This window comes from Salvelinus sp. IW2-2015, linkage group LG15, assembly GCF_002910315.2.
Source record: "Salvelinus sp. IW2-2015 linkage group LG15, ASM291031v2, whole genome shotgun sequence".
Lineage (NCBI taxonomy): Eukaryota > Metazoa > Chordata > Actinopteri > Salmoniformes > Salmonidae > Salvelinus > Salvelinus sp. IW2-2015.
This window is the reverse complement of record NC_036855.1, coordinates 50,005,743-50,028,658: the sequence shown is the minus strand read 5'-3', so window position 1 is coordinate 50,028,658 and position 22,916 is coordinate 50,005,743. Positions and strand designations below refer to the sequence as shown.

The 22,916-nt window shown below is 41.6% G+C and overlaps 1 protein-coding gene across 3 annotated transcripts in view; it reads right to left on the bottom strand.

Moving 5' to 3' along the window:
* LOC111974275 (tetraspanin-4) overlaps positions 1–19,601 on the bottom strand; it is a 97,167-nt gene extending 77,566 nt beyond the window's left edge. The window contains exons 1-2 of one of the 3 annotated variants that reach the window (XM_024001948.2): positions 19,347–19,601; positions 1,634–1,713 (exon numbers count right to left, since the gene is read on the bottom strand). In XM_024001948.2, the coding sequence (XP_023857716.1) occupies positions 1,634–1,696 (63 nt within the window). In that variant the 5' untranslated portion in view covers positions 1,697–1,713; positions 19,347–19,601. Of the gene's footprint in view, positions 1–1,633; positions 3,396–9,237; positions 9,263–19,346 lie in introns of those variants that run through there. The other 2 variants (XM_024001947.2, XM_070447252.1) reach the window with 2 other exon arrangements.
* Between the last annotated feature and the right edge of the window lie 3,315 nt (positions 19,602–22,916).

Here is a 22,916-nt window from a genome sequence, read left to right as displayed (position 1 = left end):
TAAATCATGTAGCACATATAGGATAAGTGAGTTTTCTGTAGCCTACAGGCTGGACATAAAATGTATGACAATGTAAGATGGACACTTTTTACATCATGCAGGTTTCTCCAATCAAATAGCCAAACCTAAATGACACCCAATCAACAAAAAATTGCCCTTTCATGTTAGCAAACAACATATCCTAAAAACAGGACAGGTCAAAGTAAAATGYTCAATATGGAATGGACAATCACAAGTGCTGTCCAGGAGTTTCATCCCATTGTCATGATCAGTGGTTTCAAGTTTGTATCCGTACATTTTTGACAAGCTGATCATAGCTTAAATAGCCAAATTGATTAGTTACAGGAATACGGACTAAAAAAAGCCAAATGCAACGGTCTGTTTAACAAAATGGTGGGCCTACCACATGGARGGGCATCTGTGAAGGCTCCTCAGAGGAGGAAGGGGAGGACCATCCTCTTCAGTGAATTTCAGAAAATAAATGGGCCTAGGCCTATACAACATCAAATATAACAGGCTAATTAGCTATATAACAGGCTAATTAGCRGTATTGATGATGGCACAATATGTTTTACATTTAAGTCATTTAGCAGATGTTCTTATGCAGGGCGACAAACAGGAGCAGATAAAATGAAGTGCCATGCTCATGGGGTGCGTGGCTAGACAGAGGATACACCAAACATCCCTGTCATTTAGCTCCAMACTTTTAAAKGGGKAACTATTTCCAATTGAAGAGCTCTGCCCGTTTCATCTTATTCGAAGCATACATATCTGAACGCTGTCTGAAGAGGTAAAAAGTATACCCCATGACAAGACCTCTCTCACATGTAAGTGATKATTTTGTTTGCCAGCATGTATTGCCCGTGACCCCCCCCTCTCCCACACACAGACACAGCTGCTAATCACAAATACATTGACCCCTTTCTGGCAGCAGGTTATAGCTGGTTTTAAAAAGGGTCTGGAGGTCACTGGCTSCCAGGAAGGAGTGGGCCTTCGCAGTGATTGCTTTCCAATGTACAAGACCTCATTTTATTACGAAAGAGGACAGGCACATTCAATTAGTCAAAGGGGACRATAGAATCAGGACGCTGTAGAGACCCAAATTCCCAGAGCATGCAGAGAAAAGGATAAAGGAAGGTCATGAAGGGTGAGTATAGATAGACATCTGTGAATTTGAAGCTTAACGGTCACGTTTGACAAGCCGTGCAGGCGTCAAAAGAGTGGTGAGGGGACGGATGCTATCGCCGTGAGACTGACACAATCAAACAGACACAGTCAAGAGCCCCCAAGTGTAAAAAGATAGGATTGTGTAGTAGACGGACCAAATTGACAGCAGCCACTTTTGCAAAAGAGTAAGATAGTCACACTAATTCATTATCACATCTATTTCAATAAAGTGATACCCGCGATACAAACAGGTTTGCGCATGCATAGGCTGAACACAAACAGGCAGAAATATACCCAGATAGAAATACAGAAACTAAACTTAATGAATTACACCCACATAATCACTCATAACACCTATACAGACACAGACAGACAGACAGACAGACACACTGGAATCACCAAGACTTGCCACATCTCAAACACCCCCACCACATACACACTCCAAATGCCAAAAAGCTGGACTCACCCAGAAGAGGAGGTTGAAGAAGACCATACCGTAGCGCAGGCTCCTCATGCAGCCCTCAGCCATCCTGCAGCGCCGCAGCTCTAGGAGGAAGATGAAGGAGAGGTCCAGGTAAAACACCACATACTTCTTCCCCTGCGAGGTGGTGTAGCGGCCTTTAGCCGCCTGCGGACCTGGCGCCGTGTGGAAGCCGAATGCAAAGGGCGGACGTTTATACTCGTACTCGCCACTGTAGCTGTGGAAGCCCGAGGTGAAGGGTGGCGTCTCGGGCTTGCTGTCCAGTGAGGGACTGCGCCGGTACGGCGTCTCGTCCGTGCTCGAGCGCCTCATGGACCAACCAGAGGTGAGATGCGAGCAACAGCCAAAGTTTTATTTCAACACCCTCAAGAGCTTCAAGATGTCTTTGAGAGCCCACACAAAAAAAGTCACTTAAGACCTAAACAGAGACACAAAGTCCAAATAACGTGTCCTCAGGGGACAAATGTGCATAGTTGTGGTGCCAGTAATGTGGAATAGCAACTGTTTCTAAGCAAACCAGCCTACAGTGTTCTCACCACAGAAACTGAAGCGTGAATAGGCATGTAGTCCAACTGTGCCCCTGCAGTGATAGACCAGCTAAGATTAAACACATCACCTCAAATCCGTCTGTGGACGATGTCTTGTCATCTGTGGTTATCCAGAGTGCCTTCATTCGTAATCCTACACCTGTATATTCCCGTTTTAATGTTGCTTAATCCTACAACACCTGTATATTCCAGTTTCCCTTTGCTTAATCCTACAACACCTGTTCGTTATATGTTCCTTTCCTGAATCCCACAACTACACTTGTCTATCACTTGAAAAAATAAACTCCAGTTTTTCCAATTCCTGCTAATCTCAGGTGAATCGGACAAACATAATTGCAAGAGCGCTTGGCACTTCCCGAACTGCTCTAATGTGGTCGGTTGCCTGAGTGATACGTCACACCTGGTGCCATTAGAAATTCCGGAGCAGGTGCGCTCTGGCAGAAAACAGCCACTTTTGACAAGAACAGTGTTTTAGCCAATCAGTCTCTTTTACACCAGAACCACTTCTCCATTAAGACCGCACGCTAGTACTATATCCAGTTGGAATTGATTCTGAATGTTCACCAGTGTCCATTGTCTTGGCTCCACTTTCCCCCACATGCAGAAAAGTTAAAAGGAGAGAAGATGTGCAGACCAAGAGACAAAACTGAGGTGAATGCGTGGGGATGAGTGAAAGGAAAAGATACGTGAGAAAAGGATAGGTAACTGAAATGAGGAGAGCATTCTTTGGTTTCCTTTAGGTGAGCGCTCTACCACTTTCCTTGCCTGGTTTTCCTGTTCGTCCTGGTTCGTTCTCTCTTTCTCCTCTCTAACTCCCCCTTTCTGCTTTTCCTCTGTTCCCCTTCCCGCAGCTGCTGTTTCACAGGTCTACCTGCTACTTGCCTCACTCCCTCGCTCCTTCTTCACCTCTGTCTCCCTCCCTTTCTGTCTATCAGCTCTGATGTAGACACATTTCCTTCATTTCCACAGTCCAGCCAGTAGAGCGTTGTATTAGGGCAAGGTTCCCTCTCCTCCTCTTTCCTCCCTCCCTTCTGTGCGCCTCTTTGTTTGTTTTCTCCTCTTTCTCTATAGGTGGGTCACGAGAGTTAAGTATCCGCCAGGGTCATGGCCAGAAGAAGAAGAAGAAGAGAGACACATTCCTTGGAGGAAAAAAAAGACTGCAGTGTCATAGCAACCGTCCAGCCTGCCTAGAGCTCTCTCTCTCTCGCTCTCCCTCCCTCCCTCCCTCTCTCTTTCTCTCTCCCTCCCTCCCTCTCTCCCTCCCTCCCTCTCTCTCTCTCGCTTACTGTCTCTCATTCACTCACACTGTTTCAGCACTCCCCTTCTACTCCTTGATAACTGTCCCCAAATCCTGACAGTGAGATGGGTTGGAGCAGTCATTCACAGCCTATAGCCACACCCTACTACAGAGCTGAGCCAATCCGCTTCCTGCGTCCCATCCTCCCTCGCACCACACACTGTTCCTTTCTCTCCCTCGCTCTCTCTCTGACACACAAACACGTGAGCATCAACCCCACACAAAAGAGGACCTGCTCCTTGGTTAACATACCAGAAAGATGCTAGTGCTTCCTCTCCCTCTCTCTCTCTCCATCTCATTCCACATTCTAAGGTTGTTCTCTCACTCAAACCTACACTCTATAGATGCTTGACTACAGTCATGTTTTCTACCTCTACCCCTCCGACAGGAACAAACATACCCACACAGTGCAGCTAGAATCCCATGCTGCAAGAAACTCTCCCTAGATATACATATGCTATGAACAAAATAACACGCTCCACAACTCTGTGACCATCTGGTTCAAAACAATGGATGGTGATGACGGCTTCCAAGCCAACATGCAATTTCTTTTGAATAACAAAAAAGGTCAATTATGATTGAACATATTTTTCCCCTCGCCAAGATGCCAGTAGCAGAATATTGAACTTTCAGTTTGTTCTTAGATGCATGTACATGTTAGGCTTATGGGTAACACAATGCCTTGCAGTCTATCTTTGTGTATTGCTTGCTAATGATGTTTGGTAATTGTGTGGATCATCTAAAAAATAGCATTTGTATTGATATTAAATTAAATCCTATACTGTATAATATACCTATTCAAAATCCTTTTCCATATACCTCACATATTGCTGAACACACAAAATAAGGAATATAGCACAGTTCCCTGTAGATATGCGTATCAGTCCATCAGGCTTACAGCATAATCTCTCTTCTACAGGCTTAGAGAACCATGCCTGGTAGCCCRATCTTAAAGATAAAACCAGCAATGATAAACTACATTATGACAATTTAATGATGAATTCAAATAGGACTGGAGGCTGGTCCAGGTAGGAAGGAGGAAACAGACCTCTTGTAAATGTGCGAAAAATACATCAAACATATTCAGACAACAATATGGATCATTTAATGTAAATACTATACACATACAGACAATGTCCTTACTTCCCATAAGAATAAATCATTCACGGTCTCTATAACCTTGTTGTTGTATGCTTGCCTTTATTTTAGACCCACAGAGAATGAATGAGTACCAGCCTATTGTGGCTTAGTCAGTCAGTTGGCGCTTTTACCGTATACAGGGAAACCCTGAGGCTCAGCAGGTTGTGAAATGCACTATACGTACTAAGCCACCTTCAATAAACAGACAAAGCGACCAGGAAATACAATAGTCTTAAAGTAGGGGAGAAGACTGCGAGGCCACATTCTAATGTAGTCATCATAGGCTAGCAGACCACCTACGTCCAAGACAAGGACTCTTTAATAGAGGAGGAGTAGTCTATACCACTGGCACGTGACATTAATATTTTGTCAAGTGAACTAATGATAATGGTTGTGGAGTGACATCAATACGTTCATGCTGAGGACAAGTCAATTGCATGCTTGATCAATGTCAATGATCAACGCTTGAATATTGAGAGCAGGACTGTCTCAATAGGATGTAGATCGGTGGTTCCAAACTGTGGGTCAGAGACCCCAATGTTGGATCATGACTGGAGTACAGGTTGGTTGGAGGATAAAAACAATATGACTATGTAGTTYATTCCTTCAAATTGGCCAAAATATGTCCTTAAATGTCATKATTTTCAAGCAAAAATGCATTTATTTTATTACATTTTCTATTTTCATTGCCTGGGATTTTCAGCTGCACAAAAAAAATTGAAAAAATGTATTGGGTTTTATTTTGGAAGGAGGCAGGGGAAAATGTGAACTTTCCACACAGAGGGGATCAGTACAATTACCAGATACTAAACACTGTGCAAACCCAGTAAAAGAAACCAAGAGAAAAACAACGGTGTGCCCCTGAAGAGCAACGGTAGATTACCTCTCCTAGTGTGAAACGACAAAGGAAATGGAACTTTAATAATTCATCAAATCTGCCGCAAAGCCTCCACACACACAGCCTCCATAGAATTCATTCCTATTTGATTTGCAGTCATACCGGGCAGTGTGTATCTAAACACAGTTCCACACAGTCCACACTTATATCCACACTGGGTGGCATTCAATCAAACTCACACTGCAGGAAACCCTGTACTGTCCTAAATGGATTTTACATACGTGGATCCAGCACCCAACTTTTTTTAAAGAGTCATTTGTAAGTGAGCACATTGTCTATTATCTCATCTTAATTACAGCTATAGCGATACAAACATCAAAACAGAACATCGGTCTCAGCCCTAAAMAAACTATAGCGATATGTAAGAGGGCACCTGCCGTCCATCCATTACAATTCTCAGCCCGGGGACAGTGTCAAGAGATGCCAGCCTGATGCTGACCTCGTCACACCTAACAGCCCCTGTGAAAACCTCTTCACCCGCCATAATCACGATGTATGCATATCTATCAGATCTCTCAGTAATGTTATGAGCCTAATCCATCTTCACTAACATATCAGGTTTCTCCTGTTATAGGATKATATTCTCCACTCGATTTCTATGCAGAGTCGAGGAATGCTTTCTTTATGCATCAGCACATGCWGATTACGAACATGATTGAGAATGAGTGCGTTTGTAATGAATGGGTGGTGAGACAGGGGAAAAGGTGTATGTGAGACTGACAGACACAAAACTGGGGTTAGGGGAGGTGTTGGCTCATCGCAAGTCTAATCCCGCAGCCATTGTCTCCCGAGGAATTAGGTGAGATTGGTGGGGAAAATCCCCTTAGAGGACAGGGTGTAAGGATTGCAGTACATAATCCATCTATCGCACATACACACACTCATAGAACCCCCCCCCCCCACACACACACACACACACACACAGGATTTAAGAAAAAATGGACAATGTTTGTTTGACCCCCTTCCAAACAGGCCCATTTTTACCACATTCCTGTGACAAGTGGTGGTAGTGGTGTGCAGACGTGGGTGGGCGTTTATTTGAATAAATCCATTGAATATACACCATAAAAAATAAATAAATTATTCATTTGTTTTGGTAGGTCCTAAGAAACACTATAAGACTAATAAAATGTATTTTTAAAACGACACATTTTGTAGTAAGAATACAGAATAAAATAAATCATATTTTCCCCACACAACTTGTGTCACGGGAAGGTGAAAAAATGTGATATTTTTGAAACAGCCCAAACCCATGCTTTTTAAAAAAATCCATGTTTCATCTCTTTCTTACCCACTTTGTTAGGGTGCAGACGTAAGGTCTTAACGTTGAGCGTATCTTCATCATGATAGTGATAGAAAATAAAAGCAATCCTATTTTCAAAAGCATGCGAGTCTCGTGTTAATATTTTACAACCTCCGCAGGCCTGTGGAGTTGCATACATGCGATCGAGCAAAACAAAAAGGCCTACATTTGATTTGGGCAACATTATTGCATGCTGAATGTTTCTGATCAGTGATAGATGGGCAAACGAATAAATGAGCTATACAACCGCCACTTATTTGCGCAGCCAGAAACCAATTAACCAAATAGCCCATACAGACAGAGATTCAGTGAAACAAAATCGCATTGATTGAAACAAGTCAATGACGTCTCAGGCTTTTGGGCAAAAATGTAGACCTAGGCTACTAAGCGACTGCAAGTGAAGAGCAACATAATCCACTTGTTAAACTATATAACATGCCGGCAAAATGTTCAAATAGATGAGCCAACTAGACAAGATGATCATGAGCAGCACTCACCTCAATTTAGATAACATTTCCCCAGCCTATTTGTTACCTAACCAATACGAAAACAGAGATTCAGTGAAAAACAAAATCTGACATTGACTCCTTTGACTCCTCTTGATAAATCAATCAAAACGGTGCTGACATTATCATCTAGTTGACCACACGCAGGTATGGCTTCAAATGTATTACAATGATTGGAGGACTTCGGGAGTTTCAATAAGCAACAATTTGATACAGGCCTTCAATTGAAATASCCTACTTTATTCCAATATTTTTGTCATTCAGTYATATTTATTCCCAKAGTAATTCTTTATGGGTCCATCCAGTTGTGGTTAAGAAAACATTTCATGCTTAGTGGTAGGGTATGCGAAGAAGAGTGACATGCCTTGCAAAGTTTAGAACTGGCAGAAGGATGGTTAACTTGTGCTGCCTAGCAACCATCAAGAGTTTAAGAGCTTAGTGCGTGCCAATGCCGCCTCAGCATTAAACTATGTTTCATACTAAAGGCGTAAGCATGCCTTGATTCGGCTGACGCCTAGCCTAACGAGTGTGCTCGCATTCTCCCTAAAATACCTTTGCTTGAAAAACGAGAGAAAAAGCAGCAATAGTTCTGTTTGTCTATCTTGAGACACCGTAGCCAAAATAGTCAGTATTCATCTAAAATAACTCAAGAAATCTGTCATTCATTTTTACGTTTTGCCCGAGGAGATTTTTTGTTGCGCAATTGTACACCCAACTAAAATGTTTGGTGAATAATCCATAAGACCAATCACCAACGAATGGGCATAGACTTGGGCTACCCATTTCAGCTTGCCTCGAGAAAACACACGAACAGCCGGAAAACCCTTGCCGAAGACCAAAACAGTCATAAAATCTATTCATAATATATGCACAAACTGTTCCGAACTGTTTTGGATGGGAAGTATTCGGATGCCTTAAGCCATCGGCAGAAGTTTACTGAAATGATTCCTAGATCATTAGGTGGAAATTAAAGTTTTGGCTTTGATACAGGTGTTGTATTAGTCTATKAATACATCTCTGCCAAAATTTGTCATCTCTCCCATGTCCTATTCGACTAGTAGTTGTTCTGAAATGTTTATTGCTTGCCTACATTTTACTCCCTCCTCTATGTTAAATATAACACACATACATTAATTATTAATTTCTGTTGCCTATCCTGACGTGAAGTTTGTTATATTGAAAGTATTTGACTCTGATGTGTGCCACAGAAAGTATTTGACTAGTGACAAAATTAAGGAAATTAGAAGGGGGAGGAGAATTTCGGGAACCCCCCCTTCTAATTTCCTTAAATTTTGTCACTAGAGTCAAATACTTTCTATGGTACACGTCAGAGTCAAATACTTTCAATATAACAAACTTCACGTCAGGATAGGCAACAGAAATTAATAATTAATGTATGTGTGTTATATTTAACATAGAGGGAGAAAAATGTAGGCAAGCAATAAACATTTCAGAACAACTACTAGTCAATAAGATATGGGAGAGATGAACTTTGGCAAAGATATTTATTTATAGACTAATACACTTAAAACAAATAGCCAAACCGAAAACTGCAGACATTACTAGTGGCTGCCCCGCGATCAAAGGACACAAATAAAAAAAGGCTTTCTGCGACTAAAATGAAATGTAGGCTAAACTGACAATGAAGAATTGAGTGCGTGCMCGTTCACGCGAAGGGGAGATTTTCGGCACAACACCTGCAATACATTTCAGTTATAAGGAAAAAGCGGGAAAAAAAGTTTTCGGTATGGTAAAGTTGGCGGAAAAAAACGTCGTGGTATGAAAGGGATATTACACACATGCAGCAAGCAAAAATCACAACATACCTAGCACACATCTAAGCATGCACACAGCCCCACACGCACACACCCCTACACAAGCCACTGGGCTCACTTACTGTACATCATGGCGTTAACACAGTATAGCGGGTGAATAACGGTGAAGGGATTGCATTAGCAGTATGAGTAATCTCTTCACTAGATTTCCCAGACAGGTGGCTGTGCGTTGGCGAGCTCCAGGAAACTTGATGAAGAGGGAAAGTAGCAGAGCGGTAGAAAAGTGGTAAATGCGGAGAGTATTGGGGGCACATGTCGGGTCAGCGGACAGGTGTGTGTGTGCACGGTGCATATCAGTCACGTGCCCGACTTCGTCTTTGATTATAACCAAAGCAGTTTATTTTTCCAAGGATCACTCATTACCCTCCCCACTAGATTGCACTAGATAGTGTTGCGTCTGCTGAACTGTCTCATATTTCTCTCGAATTCACTGGTAATGATTTCCCAGTTCCCAAGGGTATCGATTCATCCACTTAACCTGGCACCATAAAGAATGAGAACCAATATGCTGTTGTTTGATTACGGTAGCTACTAGCTTAGAGCAAGCCTTTTCTGTAGCACACAGTGTTGCTTCTGAGCTAAGGCCAAACAATATGACCAATGGCATAGGGCTACACTCTTAGAATATACGAGAACTCTTTTTGGTTATCTTGGTTCCTCTGTGGAAAGGGTTCTACTATACATGAAACCCAAAAAGGTTCTACCTGGAACCTAAAAGGGTTCTTCTATGGGGACAGCCAAATYACTCTTTTAGGTTGTAGATAGCCCCAATCAAACTCTCACTGCAGGTGAAGCTCAACTGTGGTAAAGCTGGCCTCATCGTAGTCAGTGCAAGCTTAGAGACATTGCACATACACAGTTTAAGTGAGAAATGCAGAGTTCCTCTGAGGTTCTCACCATATAGAATTAATAATCATACAAATATAATCCCCGCTGTGGGAACATAAGAGTTCTGGTGCCATAACCGGGAAATCGTGTTTACTAGTTGAAACACACCGGCTGGTAAGTAATTCATGTTTGAAAATAAATAAATTATATGATAGTCCTCTGCATATGCTCCCCCACACTTCCTAACAGACTGCCTGGTCGAAACACACGCTTGTTTCGCAGTAGGGGTCTGATAGAAACCAGCCCTAATTATGTTCACTTCAGTTAGCGCGTGATGTTAAATCAGTGTGGAAACCGATTGGATTTGAAAAAAGGAAATTTCCTATTTTCTTCACCCAACTTTTTACCTAAATCCAATGACATAGTGAAATGTTTTGTTGATTTCACGTTGAATTCACATTAGTTGACAACTCAACCATATGTAAATATAACACTATAACTTTAAACCGTCCCCTCGCCCCGACACGGGCGCGAACCGGGGACCCTCTGCACACATCAACAACTGACACACACAAAGCGTCATTACCCATCGCTCCACAAAAGCCYCGGCCCTTGCAGAGCAYGGGGAAACACTACTTCTAGGTTTCAGAGCAAGTGACGTAACTGATTCAAACGCTATTAGCGCGTACCCGCTAACTAGCTAGCCATTTCACATCCGTTACATAAATCAAAACTAGACGTTGAACTGACGTCTGTGCCCAGTGGATTGAATGTTTATTTAATGTACTAAAATGTTCATTAAACCAACACCAAAGGTGTTTGCTAAGTAGCAAAGAAATTGAAACTGGTTAACAGTGGCGGTATATTCTTAAGAATTCTTTCAAGTACATAAGCCTGTGAACACCTAATTACCCAAATCATAATTACTGTTAGTGGAGGACTGTTTGCATGGAGAGAGAGGATGTTAACTAGTAGACCTACACAGAACTGTAGGATAAATACTCAAATAATAATAATAATAATAATAGGATAAAAGTAAAATGGAGAGATAAGCACTCCAACAGATTGTGGTCCACTCCTCCTCACATCTTTTCCAACAAACGTATATTACCATTTCAGTCATGTTGTCTTTACTCGTAATTTTTTTWTTTTTTTACACGCATYACTATGTCGCTTTGGATAAAAGAATCTGCTAAATGGTATATATTATTATTATTTATTTTTTTAAAGAACGATTCAGTTTGAAATAATACAATAAAGTGGTGAGTCCAACATTGATCTTACCTCTTTGCACGGCAAGTCTATAGCTCGTGGGATAACTAATATCTTTACAACCTGAGTTGCATTAAGGTACAAGCTGTCCAACATGACTCCAAACCAAAGATGTTAAACAGTAGTCCTACACAACTGTGGTGGCTGGGAGAGGTGAGGAGGCTGGACACCTTATTTAAATCGGCAGAAAATTTGCTACAACAGAATGTTGATAGTCATATGTAAGAATGATGAGAAACCTACAGAGGGCATTTTTGCTGTATTTAGGTTTCCAAATTGTCTTATTTGTCTCAGGTTGGTCCATTTTTTTTCTTTCTATCTGACTTGCTAATGTTCTGGTGACTGGTGAACAGAAATAGCAGGAAAGAAAACTGGAGCAAAAATGAAAGTAGGTGAGAAAAAGGGGAGTGTTAAGTAGAACACCTATTTCGTTTGGGGAATGAGAAAGGAGGGTAATTGGGGGATGAGGGAACTAACTCTAGGAGTTGACGTAATGATAAAAGGGTCAAACACTAAATAACTACCAAACACGCACAATCCCTCAGTCTAGTCCATTCACACACGCTAACATGATGTTTCTTTCCAGTATTTGGATGAGTTGAGACACTTTCGTTTGACTATCTTTCCCACTGGTGGTCAATTTAAACACTGCATGTTCACAGAAATGTTACACTATATCCCAACAGTGTCAAACCTGCTGATGCAGTAAGTCCTTTGTGACCTCAATCAGCTTTTAAATCAAAATAGTCATAACCCCACTGTCACCCAGGAAGTAGACAATGTCAGCGTGAACACAAAATATGTGTCTGTTTCCTAAATAACGTCCCCTGCCTCCCTCTCACAGCATAGGAACGCTTGACAGCTGGCATGACATTATCCCTAACTGCATCATCACTCTCTCCAAAGACACCAGGAAGTGTAATCCAACTGCACAAAAACAATGAGTCAGCCAACTACTGCAGGTTAACAATATTGAATCAGGCTAAGGTATTAAATGTTCGGAAAACAATTGGGAACACATACTGTATAACACATAGCAGAGAGAGAGAGACAGGTAGAGAGAGAGAAAGGTAGACAGAGAGAGTCAGATTAGGAGAGAGAACAGGGAAGAATGAGAGATGTGCCCTGGGACTTCACTTCAGCTTTGATCAGGCTCACTCTTTTTTTCAAAAACAGAGGGAATACTTGATCTAGGAAAATCTATGACTGTGTGAACTGTGTCGCAAACTTTCCCAGAATGTATTTTTGAAATAAAGCAAAGCTAGGGGGGGCTTCAGGATTGGACAACACATTCTTTCCGATTTCTGACAGATTTGTTGCCATGGCAACTAAACCCGGCCGAGCAAGTAAAACAGCACCTTGTGAACTTCTCAATGAGAGAGCGAGTCACTGTGGACTGTGGCGTGGCAGACCATGCATGCTAATGACATAATGGAGGACCTTGTTAGGGGTGAAGCTAATAGAAGCAAATACATTTACATAAGTTCCCATTTGGTTGATTGATTTGCTGCGTTAGTGTGCTAATTTGTTCAACCATGGATCTCTATTTACCTCTCTGAAGACAGCAAATCACCATCTAGCAACTTTCGCAAGACGAAACACCAATCCATGACGGGTGATCTGCATGTAGCCTACATGGAGTCCTGTGTGGCTCATTTGGAAAAGCATGGCACTTGCTGAGTTATGATTGTGGGTTTGATTCCCACTGGGCCCACCCATATGAAAATGTACTGTAGACACACACTACTATAAGTCATTTGGATAAAAGTGTCTGGTAATTGGCATATATTTCTGTATTTCATTTTCAATGCATTTGCAAAAATGTCTAAAAACATGTTTTCACTTTGTCATTATGGGGTTTTGTGTGTAAATAGATGAGAAAAAAAATCTATTTAATCAATTTTGAATTCAGGCTGTAGCAACAAAATATTGAAGAAGTCAAGGGGTATGAATACTTTCTGAAGGCACTGTATACCTTACACATGCAACCCATGATAAGACTATGTAATGTGCATGTTAACAAAGTCTATTAAACTGAATAGCTGACTCCATTTAACATTCTAGAACAAACACGTGCAATCAAGTATTATGCGTTTAGCTAACTAAGATCAAGGAATGGTCATGAGAAATGAATATCAAAGCAAGTATTATTTAACACCTTTGTAAAATGAATGGATTCACATACAAGGCATACATTGTAAGCTACAAGGCAATACTGACATTAACAAAACATAATTCGTGGCATTTACAGTGCATTTGGATAGTATTCAGACCCCTTGACTTTTTCCACATTTTGCTACACTACAACCTTATTCTAAAATGGATTAAATTGTTTTTTCCCCTCATCAATCTACACAGAATACCTCATAATGACAAAGTGAAAACAGCTTTGTAGAAATTGTTGAAAAAAATTATCACATTTACATCCGTATTCAGACCCTTTACTCAGTACTTTGTTGAAGCACCTTTGGCAGCGATTACTGCCTCGAGTCTTCTTGGGTATGACGCTACAAGCTTGGCACACCTGTATTTGGYGAGTTTGGAAGAAAATCCCCAAATCCAGATGTGCAAAGCTGATACAGACATACCCAAAATGACTCAAAGCTGTAATCGCCTAAATGGTGCTTCTACAAAAAACGAATTGGCTGCGCCCCTGCCCGGTCATGTGAAATCCATAGATTAGGGCCTAATTTATTTATTTATTTAAATTGTCTGGTTTCCTTCTATGAACTGTAACTCAGTAAAATCTTTGAAAGTCGCGTTTATATTTTTGTTCAGTATAATATGCTTATATGCTAACTAAGTGTGACAGACACTGGGAGCTAATTGAGGATATAATTACATAAAACACCCTGAACTGAAATGGATATTTGTTCAATGACGAAGTGTCATATTAGCTGCACTGTGACATTTCAGCTGCATTTATAATATTTGCGAACTGGAGGAGAGCAGCGGGGAGGATGAGGTGAACAGCGGAGTGGAAAATMAGTCTTTAAAAAGGACTGATTTACATTAAATAAATAGATAATGCCGCAACCATGTCTAAAATACAGCACTATGCGTCCTGCTGACTATCAAGAGCAGGCTCTTCAACAAAGTGGTTGTGGATTGTGCTGACATGCATGAGGTCCCTGGTTCAAGTCCAGCTCCTGGCTCTATCCCCCAAATTCACAACAGCGTGTTAGGCTTTTTCAGTGTTATAATACTTTATGTCATATACTAAAGCGCCTTTTCTGCACTAAAGGCACTATACAACATAGCATAAGACCATTATCACAGTATACACAATAACACCATATCAAACCGATCAGATATACAAGAAAGCTCCTCAGTCAGCTAGTTACACGTTCATGTGTGACAGAGTTTTACCACAGGAGTATTGAGTTGTGGACTGAATGAAGCCTCCATCTTTACAAGCACTCAATCTCACTACTATGCCAGATTACATTACTACTATGCCAGATTACCCGGTCACTCTCCAGAGGTCGAAATAGCCCCATGTAAACCATCAAGATATTAATGGGCCTTCTATTGCAGTGTACTTATCTATAGGGAACTCCCCACAGAATGATTGGCAAGCAACCATTCATTCATGACAGTCTGGACAACAGAGTTTGAAATGCAGTAAAGAGTAAATCAATGTAGTCTCACTGAAATACAAAATAAAAATAAATGGGGAGAGAAAAATTGAAAACGAGAGAGAGACAGAGAAGAGAGAGAGAGTGAAAGAAGAGAGACTGAACAAGAGACAGATGTTATTGTTGCCCAAAGGGTGTGTGGTGAGACTGAGAGGGAGGAAGAGTGTGTGGTTGAGGCATTTGGTTTTTCACTCCATTTACTTAACTTCAGCACTCCCACACAATAGTAAACAAACAAAAGACACTTCAAAATAGGTCCAACATGGCCTTGTTCACATCTGCATCTGATCTTACAACCAACCTGACAAGAGGCACAATGGTACATTTTGTGAAGTGTGTGTATACAGTATAGTGCCTGTCTAGTGCTAGTTGTACATTTCCCTCTCTCTCTCCCTTTATATTTTAGAAGGCCCTTTAGAAGGCAGCACCTGTATGTACAAATCTTTCCTCCCACTTGTGCCTAAAAGGGCTTCTCTGTGCATTGTCCAGGAATACACACACTCACTACACATCCTTTTACCACACAAACAAACTGTCATGCCCTGGCTACAGAGAGGCTTTTTATTCTCTATTTTGGTTAGGCCAGGGTGTGACTAGGGTGGGCAGTCTATGTTCTTTTTTCTAGGTTTTTGTGTTTCTATGTGTTTGGCCTGGTGTGGTTCCCAATCAGAGGCAGCTGTCAATCGTTGTCTCTGATTGGGAGCTATACTTAGGTAGCCTGTTCCCACCTGGGTTTGTGGGTAGTTGTTTTTTGTTTCGTATCTGTACCAGACAGAACTGTTTCGGTTATTCTTTTGTCATTTTCGTATTTAGTGTTCGGTTGCTATTATATTAAATATGAACATGCACCACGCTGCACCTTGGTCCTCATCTCCTTCTCCCGACGACAATCGTTACACAAACGCTCTACAATCTTTAGCCTAGTGGTTAGAGCGTTGGGCCAGTAACCGAAAGGTTGCTAGTTTGAATCCCCAAGGTGGACATCTGTCATTCTACCCTTGAGCAAGGCAGTTAACCCCCCACAACAGTTCCCCGGGCACCCAATGTGGAAGCCCCCAGCACCTCTCCAATTCAGAGAGGTTGGGTTAAAAGCAGAAGTCAAGTTTTGGTTGGACCTTGTGTGCAATTGACGATAAAAATACATGTATTATTTATATCCCTATTTCTCTTCTCCCTCTTTTACACACACACACACACACACACACACACACACACACACACACACACACACACAACACACACACACACACACACACACACACACACACAACACACACACACACCCACACACCACACACACACACACACACTATACAGAGTGGGTGTGGCATGTCCACTCTCAGTGGAGCCAGTGTTTGCGATAATTATCCCGACCGAATGTTGCCACACCTAGAGGGAGCCACAAGTCGCCCACAAAGCTCTCAGGAAAAAAAACACCAGCTGCAGGAGTAACAACACACTCCCTCTGCCTTCTCCACCCCCCCTTTTTTATCGTTCCTGTTTAAACTGTTTTTCAAATACTTTTTAAAACCTTGGCTTGTTAGTGAACACACAGAAAAAACATGGCCAAATATCAAAGGCCCAAACTTGGGGTTATGCCTTGTTCCATTTTTCTCTCGGGCTTGTGCAAGTCAATGTAAACAGTAGGCTACTGCCAACTGAGAAGTTAGAGTTCATCCACGTTGGCCTGTTGAGGTGTGGGCGCGCATATGGAGGAGGCTGTGTCTGTGCTCTCGCCATGTTTACTAAGCTCTGCATTGGCATAACACCAACACGTTCAATGTACTGTAAGCATATTGCTGCAATATACAATAACAAGAATTATATCGATATGAATGGATAAGTCACTTTGATGGTCCCAGTTGTTGGTCATGACATACAATGCATTGGGCCAGTAACCGAAAGGTTGCTGGATCAAATCCCCGAGCTGACAGGTAAAAATCTGTCGTTCTGCCCTGAACAAGGCATTTAACCCACTGTTCCCGGTAGGCCATCATTTAAATATAATTTGGTTCTTAACTGACTTGCCTAGTTAAATAAAGGTTATTAAAAAATGTATTCAATTGTTTTTTTTCCCCTCAATCTAGCACAATGTCAAAGCAAAAAACGTTTTCTTTAGACATTTTTGTACTTTGTTTGAAGCACCTTTGGCAGCGATTACAGTCCTTGAGTCTTCTTGGGTATGACGCTACAAGCTTGGCACACCTGTATTTGGGGAGTTTCTCCCATTCTTCTCTGCAGATCCTCTCAAGCTCTGTCAGGTTGGATGGGGAGCATTGCTGCACAGCTATTTTCAGGTCTCTCCAGAGATGTTCGATTGGGTTCAAGTCCTGGCTGGGCCACTCAAGGACATTGTTGCGAAGCCACTCCTGCATTGTGTTGGCTGTGTGCTTAGGGTCATTGTCCTGTTGGAAGGTGAACCTTTGCCCCAGTCTGAGGTCCTGAGCGCTCTGGAGCAGGTTTTCATCAAGGATTTTCTGTACTTTGCTCCGTTCATCTTTCCCTCAATTCTGCCTAGTCTCCCAATCCCTGCCGCTGAAAAACATCCCCACAGCATGATGCTGCCACATCTATTCCTCGCCGTAGGAATGGTGCCAGGTTTCCTCCAGACGTGATGCTTGGCAAACAGGCCAAAGAGTTCTATCTTGGTTTCATCAGACCAGAGAATCTTGTTTCTCATGGTCTGAGTCTTTAGGCGCCTTTTGGCAAACTCCAAGCGGGCTGTCATGTGCTTTTTACTGAGGAGTGGCTTCCGTCTGGCCACTTTACCATAAAGGCCTGATTGGTGGAGTGCTGCAAAGATGGTTGTCCTTCTGGAAGGTTCTCCCATCTCCACAGAGGAACTCTGGAGCTCTGTCAGAGTGACCATCGGGTTCTTGGTAACCTCCCTGACCAAGGCCCTTCTCCCCCGATTGCTCAGTTTGGCCGGACGGCCAGCTCTAGGACAATGATGGAGGCCACTGTTCTTCAGGGCCGTCAATGCTGCAGAAATGTTTTGGTACCCATCCCCAGATCTGTGCCTCGACACAATCCTGTCTCGGAGCTCTACGGACAATTCCTTCGACCTCATGTCTTGGTTTTTGCTCTGACATGCACTGTCAACTGTGAGACCTTATATAGACAGGTGTGTGCCTTTCCAAATCATGTCCAATCAATTGAATTTACCACAGGTGGAATCCAATCAAGTTGTAGAAAGATCTCAATGATGATCAATGGAAACAGAATGCACCTGAGCTCAATTTTTAGTTTCATAGCAAAGGGTCTGAATACTTACATAAATAAGGTATTTCTGTTTTTTATTTTTAATACATTTGCTAAAATGTCTAAAAACATGTGTTCACTTTATCATTATGGGATATTGTGTGTAGATTGATGAGGGAAAAAAAACATTTAATCAATTTTAGAATAAGGCTGTAACGTAACAAAATGTGGAAAAAGTCAAAGGGTCTGGATACTTTCCGAATTCACTGTAGAGATGGAAGTTAACACATTTGTAATAGAAAACATCCTACATTCCTATACCAGCCTATAATATAAGATCACATAAAGTATTCTTGTCCTATGATGAAATTGTACTGTAGGGCTGATCAGCCTGCCTTTATCTGTGGGTATGAGTTGGGCAGTCAGTGAGGCTCAATGTTCCTCTTCCAAAAGAAGGAAAGCCAATACAAGGGAGGGAACAGCTCCAGGAATGCTTGGAATTCTGAAATGTTATTCTCTAGGGAAAGTTTATTTCTGTCTTTTATCTGAAACCAGGGGAAAGTTTCTCTCTGACACCCTTTCTCGTTCCTCACTCCACAGAACTAGAACCACTCCACAAAAAAATTAAAAAGTAACACAATAAAATAACAAAAATGAGGCAATATACTGTATATTGCCTCATTTTTGTTATTTTATTGTGTTACTTTTAATTTTTTTTACTTTAGTTTCATAAAACTGCATTGTTGGTTAATAAGGGCTTGTAAGTAAGCATTTCATGGTAAGGTCTACACTTGTTGTATTCGGTGTGTGACAAATATAATTTGATTTTGATTTGAAAAAAACAACATGAGGAGATACATTTGAATCATCACGTGGTTGCTACGGAATTGGATAAATATTGAATTAGTAAATTAGTAGCCCTAAGTATATAATAGTATATAACTACAATACTAACTCTCCTAAGGGACGTTGGTGTGATTTTGAAGATGTTGTCATGATGATAAGAAATTGCTTGTTTCCATGACCATGTATTCAAAACTCTTCCCAAAAGGTATTAAAGTAGCTGTCATAATAATAAATTGTTATTCTTTGTGTGTGTCAGAAAAAAGTTKTTGAAATAGACAATTAAAATAGTTTGCACAGCACATTAGCATCAATTGGTATGTTAGCTAGGTCTGTAATCTATAAATTGGCTAAAAATAGCAATATTGCCAGGGGAAATGTAGGCTTACCTCTATTTATATTTTCTCGTCAATAATGGTCCTCCCCGTAGAATACTCGGTGAGTAGGCTAACTTTGAAAGTTCACTCTTTCTCGCTCTCTCTATTTGTCTCTCTCGTGCCTGAGGTTCCCGTTGTAAAACTAGAACCACTTTCAAATATATCAGTAACGTTACTGTAGTAGCCTACACATTTGAATTCCCATCGGGCGAACACGTTTCTGGAGCTCCGCAATGGTGATGATAGGCACATTTCAATCAGTTTTACATGCGCTCCTTCTCTAGTACAGAAGGTGGCGGTAACACAATTTCTGTTTCCCTGTTTTATTCTTGTTCCCAAATACTTTATACACAAACAAAAATTCCCAAATTCTATACAAAAATTACACATATTTTTGATTGAATTTAACTATCTTATTAAAACATTAATCCGAGTGAAAAACAAAAATAATAACATTTTCCTGAATCATTGTAATAAGATTTTTTCAGAGTGATTACAATTGCACTAGAATTGTTTTTTTATTTTTTATTATTTCATTGATATTTTTGGTATGTTTTAGTATTTTATTGTTAATACCTGCGTTATGTTTTGAATGATGTAACAATGTAAATTGTTGACCTGTATTTTATATTTTAAAATAAAAATAAAAAATACATTTACTTCCGGTTTTCGGATTTAGCCTCCAAAATAAAAGTCCGCTGTAAACGCTATGTTTATGATACAGCTTCCCATTGGTTCCTGCATTAACGCCCCYCATCGAGCACCCATTGGTTCCTGCATGAACACACCAGTGTCCTCCTTACGCTTCGAACACACCGACTGTGTTATTTCGTTTTGATACACCAGAAGTACATTCATTTCCAATGGAACGCTGCGTTTGCCTTGCGGCATTGCGTTGCAGAGGCAGTTGCAGTACGTTCTGTGTGATCAAATTGTATGCGTAGACTTGACAGAAATTAGCAAAATGTGAATGTTGATTTTTTGTTGCACACATATCCAGTAAACAAATGTGTGATAACATAATAAAAACAGTTTGATTGCATAATTTCTTTACATGTTTTATTCATTTATTTGCCAAGTATATTATTTATTCCATGACATCCACAAATTAATTGTTAGATACATTTCCCTCCAAAATGCAGTTTTGGAGGGAAATGCAATAATAGTCAAGATAGCAGAGTAGGCTCTTTCAACAATGAGACCAACGTTGAGGAAGATGGTCGTGATCGCGCTGTTGGGCCGGGACCAGCCCCGCCGAAAGCGCAGGTCTGTGTGGGTCCAGAGATGGTTAAAGTCCCGAAAGCAGGCAGGGGAGTTCCACCGTTTCATTCAAGAGCTTCGACTTTTTGGAGAGGAATTCCAAAGTTACTTTCGTCTGGACCGAAGCCAGTTCGATCACCTGCTCCAGATGGTTGGAGCCAYGATCGCCCGGATGGATACTAACTACCYGGAGTCCATCAGCCCAGTTGAACGCCTGGCGATTTGTCTCCGGTAAGCTACATTCTAGTACATTTTTAAAGCCTTTGATACCATAATTGATTGATATTTGATACATTGTTTTTATGTGCAARCTAGCTAGCTAAAGGGRTCTCTAGTTAATAGTCCCTATTTGACATCAGATGTACTTTTACAGAATGTTCATTGGGACTATAACTTTTCCCAAAGTTGGTTTATAATCCTTTTTTAATTATGCAATGTTACCAAATGAAAATAAAGTTGAGGTGCCTTCTGCCCTGATGAAGGTAGGCTAGTCTTCTCCAGGACCCATTGTGTTCAAGAAAGTTAGTCATTCATTACATTCTTATTGGACTCACATACACTCTTCGAGAACAAGGTTCCAAAAGTGTCCTTCTGCTTTCCCCATAGGATAACCCTTTTTGGTTCCAGGTATAATAAATGGAACCCAATAGGGTTCTACTTGGAACCAAAGGGGGTACTACCTGGAACCAAAAAGGGATCTCCTATGGGGACAGCCGGAGAACCCTTTTAAGTAGATAGTACCATTCTTTCTTAGAGTAGAGTTGGCTTGGGCTACAGTTTATTGATATAGTCATAGACTGAATTGTACTGTTTCAAGGCATTGTTAATGAAGATTGATGAGTATTACAATATAATTAGTAGAGCATAATAAACAGTAATGAGGTAGCTATATGAGTAGATATAATATGTGGGTGGAATTCAAGTTACACACAATATTGATCATTATTTTGAATTGTATTTCAGATTCTTGGCGACAGGGGACTCCTACAGGACCATAGGATTCAGCTRCCGAGTTGGACGGTCRACGGTGGCAGGCATTGTCCCCTCTGTGGCACAAGCCATTTGGGACTGTCTAGTTGGTGAATACATGCCTGTCCCCAAGGAGGAAGACTGGAGGGCCATTGCTTCCGAGTTCCTCGAGAGGTGGAATTTCCCCAACTGTCTTGGCTCCATTGATGGGAAACATGTAGTAATCCAGGCTCCACCGTGCTCAGATTCGCAATTCTACAACTACAAGGGTACATATTCAGTTGTACTCTTGGCTGTAGTAGATACCATCTACTGTTTCCGTGTTGTCGATGTTGGTGCTTACGGCAAGGGAAGTGATGGCGGGACCCTCCGGGACTCTGCCTTTGGCCAGGCACTTCAGGATGGCACCCTGGAGATTCCACCACRTGCATCACTCCCTGGGGCTGAAGACCTGGGACCTGTTCCCCACGTCTTCGTCGGCGATGAGGCCTACCCTTTAAGACCAAACATCATGAGGCCCTACGCTGGACACCAGCTGCCATTGCCAAAGCCTGTAAGGATCTTTAACAAATGACTGTTCAGGGCAAGGTTAATTGTTGAATGCGACTTTGGGATTCTGGCAGCCCGGTGGAGAATGTATCGGAGAGTGCTTGGTCTCAGCCCCTCAAATGTCGATGCTTGCATGAAGGCCACATGTGTTCTCCACAACTACCTGCGGAGGTCATTCCAGGATCCGCTCCGGATGGAGATGGGCACGCCAAATGGTCACCTTCCTGATGTCACCAGGGCAGGTGCCAACAACTCCCCCAGACAGGCACTCCAGGTGAGGGAGAAGCTGACCACCTACTTCTCATCGCCAGCAGGTGAAGTCCCATGGCAATATGCCGTGGAGTGAAACGGCTCTTTTAACTAGCCCCATAACACTAAGGTTATTTTAAGAACCATCCACCATTGTCCATAAAATTGAATTTTTTTCCCCAGATTACTTTATGTATCATTGTCTCTTCATTTGGAAGCTATATTTAAGTGACATTTGGTAGAAAAGACCACACCTTAATCCCCTCCCTCTCCCATTAACGTCAGTATTATACACACCTGGCATGGTACATCAGGTGAGCAGGAGCACTAATTAAGGTTATAAGACATACAGTTAGTATGATAACTGTTAGGTGCCTCCTAAGAAGAGGTAGGTGCAGGAGAGCAAGGAATTCCAGTGGCACAGTCGTTTATTATAAAGTCCCAATCCAACAACAACAGGTGGGGAAACACACCCCAACGAAGTCGCCACAATAGGGAAAWTCACGAAACATACGGAGGAGAAACCTCTACTCCTAATACAGTACCAACGGTACA